Raw genomic sequence first — 14,088 nt, forward strand, 5'->3', positions numbered from 1 at the left:
AAATCGTCTATTTGAAGCGGGGCCCGTCTACGACGTGAAGGAACTGGTGAACTTGCCGGATCGGAAGTGACTACTAGGTGTATTCCACAAACGAAAATCACCACACCAGCGCGATGCGTGAAGCTCAGCGTAAGTTCCTTTGTTATATACGATGTGGATGCATGAAATTATAGGTGACAGATTCTTGCAGATCGACGATAGTACACAAATCTTAGCGAGGAGCTGCGATTGCCATGCTGGCATCGCAGGGAAGTGCAAGCACGCCGCGGTAGTTGCTCTGTACATACAGGACGAAAAATGTGACTCCAAAACATCTCATCCAAGAACGTGGGACGTACCAACGTCTCGTAAGACCTACCCGAGGTATTCTAATGATGTTCTCTCTTAACACAAAAAAGTGAGGAACTTACCAGTTTTGTTAGACTACGCTGGGAAAATATTTTCGCCCAAGTTACTGGATGTTCGAGACTTTTTATGTTGTTGCTATTTTTGAGTGCGTGCAAAGTAGGTTCCAAAAACCATGTCGTCAAATATTTTGGTGATCTCAACTGCCCCTTAGTTGATATGCTGGGCGCAGAAGGATGTATGCCAGCTGAGCCAGCTGCAACCCCTCCTCGTAGCTCTCAGCAAGCCCTGACGTTGTTTGAACGGGAGAGGACTGGGAAAGAGTTCCGCAGCTTTACTTCGGTACAGTATGGAAACAAACTACTTTGTTTGTTACACATGCTGGTACTTACTACAGGTGTCCCGTTGCTGCCATTCTTGGCGTAAAACGAACGAATGGAGCGTTAACGCACTTGGCATAACGCCGGAAAATAAAACCGTTTCCCATCGGAAAAGCGCGATCCAGCTTTGACGCCGTTCTGCTTCATACCCTTACAAAAATGACTTTAGACTGTCTATAGAAAGTCTGTAGACTTTTCATAGGCGACCTTTCCTTTCTATAGATTTGGACTTTTGTTGATACAAAGTATATAGACTGTCTATAGACGAAAGTCGATAAAGTTTCTATTTCTTTTTGTCTATTCGCAGTCTATAGACGGTCTATATAAAAAAGTTGATAAGGTGTTTGTTTCCTTTTTGTCTACTTCCCCTCTATAGAATACCTACAGACGAAAGTCGGCACAGTCTCTATCTATTTTTTTCCATACTTTGTCTGTAGACTTTCTATAGACGAAAGTCGATAGGGTTTCTATTTCTTTTTGTCTACTCGCAGTCTATAGACAGTCTATAGAAAAAAGTCGATAAGGTGTTTGTTTCCTTTTGTCTACTTCCCCTCTATGGACTACTTTTAGACGAAAGTCGATACAGTTTCTATCAATTTTGCCCATACTTTGTCTATAGACTTTCTATAGACGAAAGTCGGTAGTGTTTCTATTTCTTTTTGTCTACTCGCAGTCTATAGACGGTCTATAGAAAAAAGTCGATAAGGTGTTTGTTTCTTTTTTGCCTACTTCCCCTCTATGGACTACCTATAGACGAAAGTCGATACAGTTTCTATCCATTTTGTCCGTACTTTGTCTATAGGCTTTCCATAGACGAAAGTCGATAAGGTTTCTATTTCTTTTTGTCCACTCGCAGTCTATAGATGGTCTATAGAAAAAAACCGATAAGGTGTTTGTTTCTTCTTTGTCTATTTCCCCTCTATATGGACTACCTGTATACGAAAGCCGATACAGTTTCTATTTATTTTTCTCCATACTTTGTCTATAGACTCTCTATATTATGAACAATAGCCGACAAGGTTTCTATTTCTTTTTCTCTGCTCCCGGTGTATTGAATGTCTATAGAAGAAAGTCGATAATATGTAATTCCGAGTTCCCATACCCCGCGCCCTCTGCGAACGCGATGATATGGCACTGGTTCATGCACGACGGCACCGCAACCCCGGCGCGGCGGGCAAACCGTGCGGACTGCTAGTCTGCGTTCGGTGCAGCTGCCCCGAACGAGGATCGCGGCGGAGCAGGCACCGTCCGAGTCACCAAGGTCTTCCAGGCACCCGAAGGCCCTAAACCTGGCTGCTTTCCGGACGTACACTTCGCGGAGACCATGTGGTGAAGGTCAGATGGTGATGATGTGGCAAAGGTGGTGAATAAGTCGCGAAAGCCGGCAGACCAGGTGGTGAATTCACCACCTGGTCTGCCTCTGAGTTGTCGTGGTATTGCATGTCTATAGATTAACAATAGACAAACATCGTTAATCTGGGCCCAGCCCGTGTACGCTGTAACCAAGCGCAGGTACCGGTGGATAATACGTAGCTGCGTTTGATATAAGCCACTGAAGTTGTATACTGCTGAGATTGCTGTAGAGCCTATTTGTAGACATGTGTAGTATACACATAGTGTATACCTCCGCATTTGTTGACCACACGTAGTCGGTCTCGGCAATCCCAAGACAGTCTTCACAGTTGTCGCATCACTTTTGCGGCAGTAGAATAAAGAAAGCAAAACGCCGATCCAATTGTTATAATAGTTGTTATGAACGCCAGCTTCAGCTACAAGTGGATTCCAAACAGGCATCGAGCTAACAGCAAAGACACTCGTAATGTTTGTAGCTGACAACGCGGACTTTATGAATGTGCGATGAACCGATGTCGCGCATTGTAGGGGTTGGAGTACGGGACTTCGGGATGGAAACCACAACTTGGGAGGGATTTATTCTACATTATGTACAAGAGAGGTGAGCGACAAGTAACAGGCGTACTGTCATTACGGGCCAGCAGCAACTCGGACGCTGCGGCCCGCGGCAAGAGGTTCGAGAGAGTTGAAACAGGGAATCAGGGCATGTCCCAGAATCCTCAGGTCTCTCTGGAAGGCTTCTTATAAGCCCTTCGAGCACTGCAAGTCACGTCATGATTGACCAATGGGAGAGTCCACTCCGATGACGCCACTTGCAACCAATGGTAGGCGCCCGTGTCGCGGGGCACACCTGTCGGGGCTCTCTGCGGTCTTGCCACGCAGACTGGCAATCACTTCTAGGCCGGAGAAGGAGGGGGGCTGCACCTGCTCCATTGTCCGACGCCCACCTGCAAATCCCGGCGACTCGGCTCCGCAGCGGTGGCAAATGCCTTCTTCAAAGACGAAGGGGGTCGATTGAGCTCCATTGTCCCAGGCCCCCTTCCAATCCCGGCGACGCACGAACTTGTTGTCTTGGTCGCTTCTCTGGAATGCGCCTTCCGGCCTCCGCACTCCCCAATTAGCTGTGCTGCCACTCGAAGCGGTTTGGGGAACTCGAAGTAGCCTCAGGAACCAGCTCCATATCTAACAGCTCGTCCTCGCCCCGGTTGTTCTGAATGGCCGGTGAACTCAATTCGCTGGCCAGGAGGAACGCTGAAAGAAGCTGCAGGGTACTGGGGTCGAGCCTCGTTTGACGAACTTCGGGATCCTTGGCCCTGGAGAACAGACGTCAAACAAACAAAACAGCACAGCGCTGCACCACGCGTAAGCGCAGGCTCTTCACCCCTGACTCGCCAGACTATTACTGAGTCAAAATCAACCCTGATCTTTTAGTTCCCCAATTTTGACCAAACAGTTCCAACCACCCTTCCAAACAGCTATCCATTTCTCCTCGATTGCCGACAAGACCAGAGTACTATTGTTGTTGCAAAACAAAAGGGTCGTTGACGATGCAAACAACAAATGAAAACAGCCGAACATAACTTAAGTGGCCTAACCACACGAACAGCATGTTTCCAATCTATCGCAGTGGCGTACTTATTGCACATATTGGTGCCACTGAACAATCTGGTCAACCTCACAAGTACGTAATCACAAGCGCACTAGCCTTGTGGTCAATAAACAAAACGCGTACTTGCGTTGTAGGCAAACTTTTCACTTACGTTTACTCACGTTTCTTCCCTGAAAGTCCTACAGGACACGTGACGTAAACGAACAATTAAACTTGCGGGACTTACACACTCCGCAGAACTCTTAAAATGATGCGTCTTCTACTAACTCTTTCCACGCACGTTCACTAAAGAAGTCAGAATACACGGCTGCCCTCACACACACACTAGCAACCCAGTCATAAAGTCTGCTTCCTTCCGTCCACACAGGACACGCGCTAATGGAACTAAGAACGCTTCTCCGTGCAAATCATGCACTCACTCAAATCTACGCGCTTAACCTTACAAAATTCAAAAACGCTTAAAAAGAAAGAAGGTTAAATAACACACGCGCTTTACCATAGGCCTTTCGACGATAACCTTGACCTTCAGGTTACTCACACACACAAAAAAAACCTATCTACTTATTAATGAGCATCTCGCGAGACTAAATCTTTACCTAAAACGCATCTTTCAAATCTCGGAGCTTTCTCAAACCAAAACATAAACAAAGCTCATACCTTACACGTTGAAAGAAATCCTAGTCTCAAATCGCGAAAACTTTTCGATGCTCAAAAATAAAAAACAACACTTCATTTCTACGGAAGCGCTCCTGGCCTCCCTTTCCAAACGCTTACGTCTGACTCGTACTTTGAGTCGAACCCGCGGTGGGCGAAGCTTGAAAGCTACTCTGGCTGCCGAGAGACAACAAAAGGGCTGACTAACTATCAGCTCCCCCAAGACGTCACGGTCTCCTGCCAATTTGCGTCCTCGCGCCCCGCTTTCAACACAAACTCGATTGACCGCGTCGCTACTCCCCACCTGGTCTCGTCCTGCCACCTTGCGTTTCTTCGAACTGCACGCTGAGCTGTGAAAAGAACTACGGAACGACGAGGAGCTTAACTGCCTCGTGCCCTTTGTCCGCGTCCGTGCAGAACATTCTTCGCGGTCCCCTTTTGACCTGTGGCTCGCTCGTTTTGGATGCGTCAACATCGTCAGTGACGACCGCACCTTTCTTCTCCTCGCGCCCTGCCCATTTGGGTTTCTCGCCATCTTTGGCGGCGCTACATTAATTACCGACTTTCGGTCTTTACCGCGCTTCTTTTTCCGGCGCTTTCTCTTTGCACTCGCCTTCATGTCGCCTTCTCGTGCCTCGTGCTGGCCGGTACACATTTCGTCGGCCCGGATCGGTCTCTTACCCGCACAGTCTGAGTGATTTACATTTAAATCTACTCTCTCTCTGCCTCGACTGGCGGACAGCCCAACCGACTCTGGCACAATGCAGCAGGCTTTACTCGAGTAAGACAACTCGCACTCTTGCGAACTGCCCTCTGCTACATTGCCCAGCGCACGCTGCGCATCGACACACAGCCCGTCGGTATCGATCGCTGTCTCACGCGCACAGTCCGAATGATTAACAGAATCATCCCTATCTAGGCTATCTAGACTGGCGGAGAGCCGCACCGATCCCTGAACAATGCAGTTGTTCTCTCGTGAGCTACGGAGCTCGCCACCCCGAGAGCTATTCTCAACTGCATCGTCCAGCTCGCACTTCACTTCTGCACGCAGATCTGGCTCTACATGGGTGCTCGCGTCTGTCGCGTCAACAGTACCCTTTTCCTCGCTAGCAACCTCGCTAACCTTACCAGCGACGCACACACGCGGTAACTGTGCCAATTTGTTCGCAGCTGGCCTAGCTGTCTCTACAGTCATCTGTTGGCACAGCACCTCGTCGCTTTCCTTGCGGCCTTTAACGGCCTCTGTTGCCACTAAGGCATCGTTAGCAGCTAGCCTTTTCCCTTTACTTATCAATCGGCAGCCAATCTCACAGGCACTACTCTTTTCGTCGGCTTCTGGCGAAAATCTGCTAGATGCTTCCTCATACTTTCGCTCTGTACTATCCACAGAATTCTCAGACAGCCGTTGTCTCTGTGCCAATATCTGATCACAATACTGTATCTCTTTGATCAGTGCTGCCTTCTCTCTCTCATACTTTTCCTCTCGCTCACGTTTGCGTTCATTCTCACGTCCGTGACGCTCACACCTTAGAGTAAGTTCTTGAAGCTCCTGCTTCCGTTCATTCTCGCGTTCTTCACGCTGACGCTCACTCCTAAGCTCACGACGCTCTCGCAAACCAACACGACGCACACGCTCCCGTGGCTCCTGTATCACTTCCCAAGCAAGCCTAATACTTTCATCATCATTGCCACTATCGTTAATCGCCTTTATGATAGCTGGCGTTTCCATCCGTTCGTCCGCCTCAACTCCCAAATCGTCGCACACCAACAACAAGTCTAACCTCGTCAACCTTCTAAGATCCATGGCAGCTGCCCCGACAGGTGGTTAAAACTGTTTTCCTTAATTAATTTGTGCAAACACACAATGCAACAAACTCCCGATTCCCAGAACTATCAAAATTGAACACACAACCTTTGAGTCTGGCGAATCATAAGGAAAAAAACCACGCGCTCACTTACGGTTGCAGCACTCTGCCATCCGGTTCATCTGTCCGCTGTTCCCGGTTCCTTCCGGACTCCCTGGGTCGAAGGCTCGCTCCTTCTTCGATACTCCCAGTCTCTTCGGACCTCTTTCGACGAAGGCTCTCTCTTCTTCGCTCTTCCCGGTTCCTTAGGATCTCTCTCGACGAAGGTTGATCTGTAGCGCTGCCACCAGCTGATGCATTCGGAGGCGATCCTACCGCTGCCAACCAGATGTAGGGGTTTGGAGGCCGGGACTTCGGGATGAAAACCACAAAACTTGAGATGGTTTATTCTACATTATGTACAAGAGAGGTGAGCGACAAGTAACAGGCGTACTGTCATTACGGGCCAGCAGCAACTCGGACGCTGCGGCCCGCGGCAAGAGGTTCGAGAGAGTTGAAACAGGGAATCAGGGCATGTCCCAGAATCCTCAGGTCTCTCTGGAAGGCTTCTTATAAGCCCTTCGAGCACTGCAAGTCACGTCATGATTGACCAATGGGAGAGTCCACTCCGATGACGCCACTTGCAACCAATGGTAGGCGCCCGTGTCGCGGGGCACACCTGTCGGGGCTCTCTGCGGTCTTGCCACGCAGACTGGCAATCACTTCTAGGCCGGAGAAGGAGGGGGGCTGCACCTGCTCCATTGTCCGACGCCCACCTGCAAATCCCGGCGACTCGGCTCCGCAGCGGTGGCAAATGCCTTCTTCAAAGACGAAGGGGGTCGATTGAGCTCCATTGTCCCAGGCCCCCTTCCAATCCCGGCGACGCACGAACTTGTTGTCTTGGTCGCTTCTCTGGAATGCGCCTTCCGGCCTCCGCACTCCCCAATTAGCTGTGCTGCCACTCGAAGCGGTTTGGGGAACTCGAAGTAGCCTCAGGAACCAGCTCCATATCTAACAGCATGTGGTGTTCGCGTTGTGTGTCGTCCGATTCTCGGGTACTTTTCACATTTTCTTCATACCTCGGCTGCGTCACTAACATCGGGCGGTTTTTTGTTGACTGATATCCTGCACTATAAACCCATCAAAGTTTCTCATTCACTTAAAATAGGTGCCAAATTATCAGAGCCCACACAGTATTTCGCCAGCGGTATGCCTGGGCAGCCACGCATATGAGTACCTCAATGCTGTACTGATTGCTTTGACCTATCACCGGAACAGAAAATTAGCACTAACATACGTGCGGGCATCACATTTGGCGGTACGCTGGAAGATATGCTACAAGTACGCTGTATTACTAATCGACGCTGGCAATAATGCGTGTGAAACGTTTGAAGGGCCCTGTAATTTTACAAACAGCGCATTCAAGTTAGCGTTCCAGTCTCATACGATAGCCCACAGCGTTTGTCATACAACCTGCCAGCGCATTTCCTTCGTCCACAAAAAAAGATGAATAATGGTGATAAAGATAAATAAGCCACCCGTTCCAGCGCGCATGGCGCGCAGAGAGAGAGCGAAAAAAAAAATGAAGGAGGAAAAGGCGCTCACACTCCTCCGAGCGCGCACGCCCTCGCGCGCGGAGCTCCTGCGCATGCTCGGAGATCTTGCGCATGCGCGGTGGTGCGCCATCTCAACGAGTGCGCCAGGCACGTAAACGGTTGTACCGGTGTGCGGTGTCCGCCTGAACGTTGGTGTCTGTGTATGCGTGTCATCTTTGTGGCATCACACGTCAACTACACTGAACGGTAAGCTTTAGCAAAGATGTTTTGCGTCAATAGCTCATGATTATGTGAGCGCATTTCGTAGCACGAAGCGGCTGCATGTAGCGCAGGCGACTCGGGTATAGTGTCGGTTTGTCGTTGACATGGTTTCATAACGCGCTCTTGTTCTCGCTTCTACTATACGGAATGTTTTACGGCGAGCGATCGCTCGGGCTTGTTGATTTTAGCATAATAGTTTAGGTGCGTAAAGAAGGAAGCTACACCATGTTTTAACTTGATATTGAGCTACCACTAAGCGGATTGTGTATGTTGGGCAGCCAGTATGGTAGATCTCATTTCGTGGCACTTGATCCAGCCGCGATGAATGCTGCGCCGCATGTGTAGTGAAATTCTCGTGACACGCTTTACGTATATATCTCGAAATTGTGTTAGCATCAAGAATGTTCTGACAGACACGTATAGTTGAATAACTGCTAACGTACTCGGATGAAAGGCCGTGTTTACGGGGCATGCATGAGCAGTGTGTGCACTGCCGTTTTCGCATTGTTTAAAAGTAGCAGTATTTTTAAGGTTTCTGGCAACCAATCTAAATAATTTTGGGAAGTTACCGCACGCAAAACACGAGACTTGAAGAAATGTCAAGCGAAAATCTCTAGATTCACCCAATCTATTTATATGCAACCACAAACGCTTTTGGAGCATGAAACCTGCGATAAGCTCAGTCACTCGCAGCTTCGCAACTTAGCCGAAAAAATTGGAGCACAATAAATTAGTCGCTCCGGGAAGCACCTTTACACGTTTCAGACTGAAGGCATTGCGTTTGACGGTAGTTGGAATATTTGTTTTTTGTCTCTTTTTTAAACAGTTTAGCAGCAGAAGTTATCTTTCGAGCTATATGAAAAGCGTTAAGCGCCTTTCGATGCTTCGGCGTTATGCAGTTTACGTGCTCTTAATCTCTAGGCAGCTGCTGGCGCAGATTCGCATTGTGCCAGTCGTGCACGGTATGAAGCCCTTGTCGTGCGCAATAAGTGTTCCGGTTTTCATTACTGTGGCATGTAGTGCCGTCGTCTTGGACAGACTGCATACTATATGCGCTGTACAAAAGAAAAAAGAGCCAGATTATCAATTCGGTGGTATTTTCTTAGTAGATAACGCACAGATTATTCAAATAATTCAGTGGACATTGCATTTGTTCTACCCTTATTAACACACCTAAGAGATCGTAACATGTTTTAGTTGATAAGTAACCTGATCAGTACGCCCCCATTCATGTGCATTCTACTGAAAGTGTGGCAAATGTATTCATCTCGAAGTATGAGAGAAGAGACAATGCAGACTGTTCTAAGCGGAAATAAATTGCAAATGTTAACGTGATTGTTCAAAACTGCAGTCAGTATGCTGAGCATGTTCGATCGGCACGGGCACATTGCATTAACACCTGAAAAATGTGCACAGTCCAGCAGGGTATCTTTGTTTCAACAATTATTATTATAGGAATCGTTTGGGATTCTCACATTTCTTTTATTTTTATAAGTACACTGTGTGTCACATGAACCTGTCTTGAAACGAAACGTACCGTTGCTAACACCGGTGACCATTATGGTTGTCTAACTGCTTATCATACTGTAATATACATCATAATGGTACTGATTAATATTGCCATGTAGTCTTTAGTCAGAGGTAAACAAAGTTAACTAGAGGCATAAGTGGTGAGAGCAAATTATATAGAAAACTACTATTGAACCGTAAAAATAACTCATTGTATAGTTTTCCCTCACATTGTTGCATTTGTTTTACGCGTGTCTCTGTGTCTTCCGTGCTGTACTCGTGTGGCCATCAATTACGAACTTGCCGAAGCCCTTGTCAGCTTTATTAAACAAGGGATTCAAGTCAGTTGCATCTAATACTACATGTTAAGTGACTGACGTGTTATTCGTTTTATCTAAATATTATGGACTGGCACTACTTGGCAAGCATTAAACCATAGTATTTTTTATTGCACTTAAGCTGCAGGCGTCATAGATTGCCAGAAAATTTTCATGAAAACAGCCAGGAAAAGGCTTGGAAAAAGATCGGGAAACATTAAATTGGCCACATAGGTATGCTGTCTTGTTACATGTCAAAGTTTCCAGAGAGTCTCTGTGTTAAATATATTTTTAAAACGTTTCACTTCATAAAAATTGAGGGAAATTGGTTCTACTTATTGAAAAAAAAAGAAAGTCAAGCAGACTGACAAGGCATTTCTTATTCAATATGTTTTTTTTTGCGTTAACTAAACGTCCTGAACCTCGATAGCCTAGAAAAAATTTTCATCTTTCAAAGCACCTTAAATAATTTACTGTGATAGAATTCATTCGAACTATACTATCAGTTCTGTTTCCTAGGAGGTGCATATCTGTCGTGCCATGACACAAAGTGCTCGTGTGGTATTTCGGGTGCTCATGTGGTATACCTAACTTGGAAACCTGTTAGCATGCCCAAGAGGCCTCAATACCTGCAAGAAATTAAGGTACCATATCAATACAATCAACCCATCTGCCATCTGTTGTAGTTATGGCCAATGACCCATTCATTTAAAAGTATGAGAAATACATTTAAATGTGTACTAAGCAAAATAAATTACAATCTTAGGCATGATACTGGGAATATTCCAGTCACGTCTTCTGAAAATATCCCTCTGCACGGGCATACTTAACTACCAGCCAAAAAAACTGTACAGACAGCACAACTGGGTAACGTTTCCGCAATAAATATAGGGACCATTTGGGATAAGTACATTAACGCATCATATATGAACTTGTCATAAAAGGGAACATACTGTTGCTGACACGAGCAGTAGTTGTGACTGTTTAATTGTTCACCATACCATGCAATAGAACATTGCATAAAGGTACTGATTTGTATTGACAAGCAGCCATTAGTCATAGTTAAACCGCATTAAGTATTGACTTAGATGGTTTGAGTAAATATATTAAGCTGCTTAATGAACATACAAAGAATACACATCTGTTATTTTTGCCTCATATTGCTGCATGTACTTACTTGCAGCATACACCTGCAGCACCTTTGGGACTAATGACACAAAGGTCAAGGCCAGCCTGGCGACCATGCTTGCCAAGGAGTAGTGTAAATATTTAATCTGTTTCCATAATAGCATAAGACAAGAATTTAAGGAATTCATGTTATATCGAGCAACAAAAATGGTTAATGCATTGCCGGTGCATTTGTTTTATTTTTTGCACTGCATGATTCAGCACTATATAAATTCTTTCTGTTTATGCAACATATATGAAAGTACAGCTGGTTCAGGAGCTTTATTAATCTACTAACGGTAATGCATAAGTGCAGATGAAAAGGAACAGGTGCACATGCATAATATCTGCATTCCATGCATTTCATATCTATAAAATAAAATGAAATACATTCAAAACGTTTTGCTACCGCATGTAATGAAAAATGTAAACTAACTTGTAGATAGCCGCTATGGAGTTATGGCCTTATACACTCTTTGTAGACTTGTCTATAAAATGTCTGTGTCTATAGAGTGTCTATAAATTAATGAAAATGCATGTTTGTTGACAAGTGTATGCAGAATGTCATAGAAAAAAGTGTATTGGATTATAAAGTTCTGTTTTTGTAGACTGAAGTCTATAGAATGCCTATAGTATATCTATATACATTTGTCTGTAGACATTCCATAGACTTCAGTCTACAAAAGTAGAACTGTAAGCCTATACACTTGCCCATAGACATTATGCAGACAACTGTCTACAAACATGAATTATAATTAATCCATAGACACTCTATAGACTCAGACTTTTTATAGACTAGTCCATAAAAAGTGTATGGCCATAAGTCTATAGACGGTGTATAGACAGTCTATAGACTCAGACTTCTTATAGACTAGTCTATAAAAAGTGTATGGCCATAAGTCTATCGAAAGTCTATAGACAATCTATAGACTCAGACTTTTTATAGACTAGTCTATAAAAAATATTGCCATAAGTCTCTAGACTGTCTATAGACAGTGTATAGACAGTCTATAGACTCAGACTTTTTATAGCCTAGTCTATAAAAAGTGTGCGGCCATAAGTCTATAGACTGTCTATAGACTAGTCTAAAGAAATGTCTATAGACAGTCTATAAACTCAGACTTTTTATAGACCAGTCTATAAAATGTGTATGTCCATAAATCTATAGACTGTCTATAGACCAGTCTAAAGAAATGTCTATAGACAGTCTATAGACTTCATAGAGAAATGTCTATGGACTGTCTATGGACTTTCTATAAAAATTTTTGTAAGGGCACGGTCGGCCCGGAAACCTGTAAAACTTTTTTCCTCCTGAGTTGGTGTACGTGCTGTTGAAGCCCACTACGCAACAGCTCGGGTTACACTTCAACATTGCTCAGAAAATGCAACAGCTACGCGCGAAACAGTGCACAGACAGGCTTTTCGAACTCAAGCGAGGCGGTCGTATCCTGCCGGGTGCGCACTCGCCGCCGCGAGGGGTGCCCTAGTAGGCGCAGGAACTACCTTCGCAACCTGCCTATAGTTACGAGCAATAAAAACAGCGCTAAACGACGAGACGAGTGAAGGGACACAGACAACAGCGCTGACTAACAACCAAAGTGTGTTTATTCCGTCAGTCAGCATATATATGCTTCGCCGCTATCTGAAACCACAGAATCTACAGAATTACAAGTCGTTTCTTAGACTTGGAGCTAACGTTCTGAAGCAATCATGTACGTTGGGGTTACTCCTCGGTCTCATAAGAACCTTCTTCCATTTTCGTCCGCGCACTCAAAGATAGTCAAGCACGGTATAGCAAGATCCTGCATGAAGGCGGCCCTCATCCGGTCATGTGACCACCAAGTGGATGTAAGCTTCGAAAAGCAAGTAGCCAGACTGAAGCTCGCAGGTTTCTCGGTACCACTTTTGACCAGCATCGCTGAAAGCCTCGCAGCGAACCTTAAAGGAAAGCAGTCGGCAGCTGCTTTGTCCGAGAATCGCTCACGGCAAAAGGTTGCGGTTATACCATATGTTCACCAGGTTGCGCACAATCTCACAAAGGTTGTCAGTAGGGCAGGCGTCAGGTTGCTGTTTACTGCCAAAAATAAGTTAGGTAGCCTGTGCCACCAAGTCAATAGGGTAAGCAATAACAACAAAAAAAGTTGTAAAAAACAGCACAGATGGAGGTTTGTTGGTGACTGTTGTGACTGTGTGGTGTACAAGATCCCCCTTTCATGCAAGCGTTTTTATATCGGCCAAACGGGGCGTTGCATCAACGACCGCATGCGCGAGCACTTCAACAAATTTCAAAAACAGGCAAAAGATAGTCAGTTGTCACTGCATTGCAATGAATGCGGCTGCAAGCCATCTTTCGATGGTGTAACCTATCTGTCAAAATATCGTGATGACCGCGCACGCCTTATATCCGAAGCCTTCCACATTCACGTTAGTGGCGAAGCATGTGTAAGCCTTCCGTCCATTTCTCTCCTTCCGAAGGAGATTGCCTTCTTATCACATTAATTGCAGTTCCCCCTGCGCATGCCCTATTCTGTAGATTCTGTGGTTTCAGATAGCGGCGGAGCATATATATGCTGACTGACGGAATAAACACACTTTGGTTGATAATCAGCGCTGTTGTCTGTGTCCCCTCACTCGTCCCGTCGTTTAGCGCTGTTTTTATTGCTCGTAATCATGAACCAACCAGCCCAAATGCGTACTCTTTTGCTGCCTATAGTATCTGCATCACTCTCGGGTGGTGTTGGCGTTTGTGTTTAGGGCCATCATTTTTTATAAGAACGCGTTTATACGAAATAATATTGGTTGAACATAGCAAACTTTCGGCAATGTTGTCCACTTTTCACTGCTGCATTTGTATTGTAATCAAGATTTATGCCTTTGCGCACAATCAAAAGTTATGACAACGGCGTCTTTCTAATTTATAAAAAGAAATGCACGCAAGGCGGCGCCTTGAATTTCCCTGCCGTGGTGCGGGTAAGCAGCGAAGTGAACAAGAGATGGCAGCGCCGGCGCTTGCGTCGCGCTAGTGGATATCTCTGGCGCGCGCAACACTATTGGCGATATTCGGCCATTTCCCAGCCAGCCGAGTCGGGCTGA

The 14,088-nt window shown here is 45.7% G+C and overlaps 1 protein-coding gene across 1 annotated transcript in view; it reads left to right on the top strand.

Annotated features, from left to right (window-relative positions):
* Positions 1–7,943: 7,943 nt before the first annotated feature.
* LOC139051627 (uncharacterized) overlaps positions 7,944–14,088 on the top strand; it is a 54,976-nt gene continuing 48,831 nt past the window's right edge. Inside the window, exon 1 of the mRNA XM_070528575.1 lies at positions 7,944–7,987. Within this exon, the coding sequence (XP_070384676.1) occupies positions 7,944–7,987 (44 nt within the window). The remainder of the gene's footprint in view (positions 7,988–14,088) is intronic.

The sequence above is a fragment of the Dermacentor albipictus genome, unplaced genomic scaffold, assembly GCF_038994185.2.
Source record: "Dermacentor albipictus isolate Rhodes 1998 colony unplaced genomic scaffold, USDA_Dalb.pri_finalv2 scaffold_13, whole genome shotgun sequence".
In the NCBI taxonomy this organism is placed as follows: Eukaryota; Metazoa; Arthropoda; class Arachnida; order Ixodida; family Ixodidae; genus Dermacentor; species Dermacentor albipictus.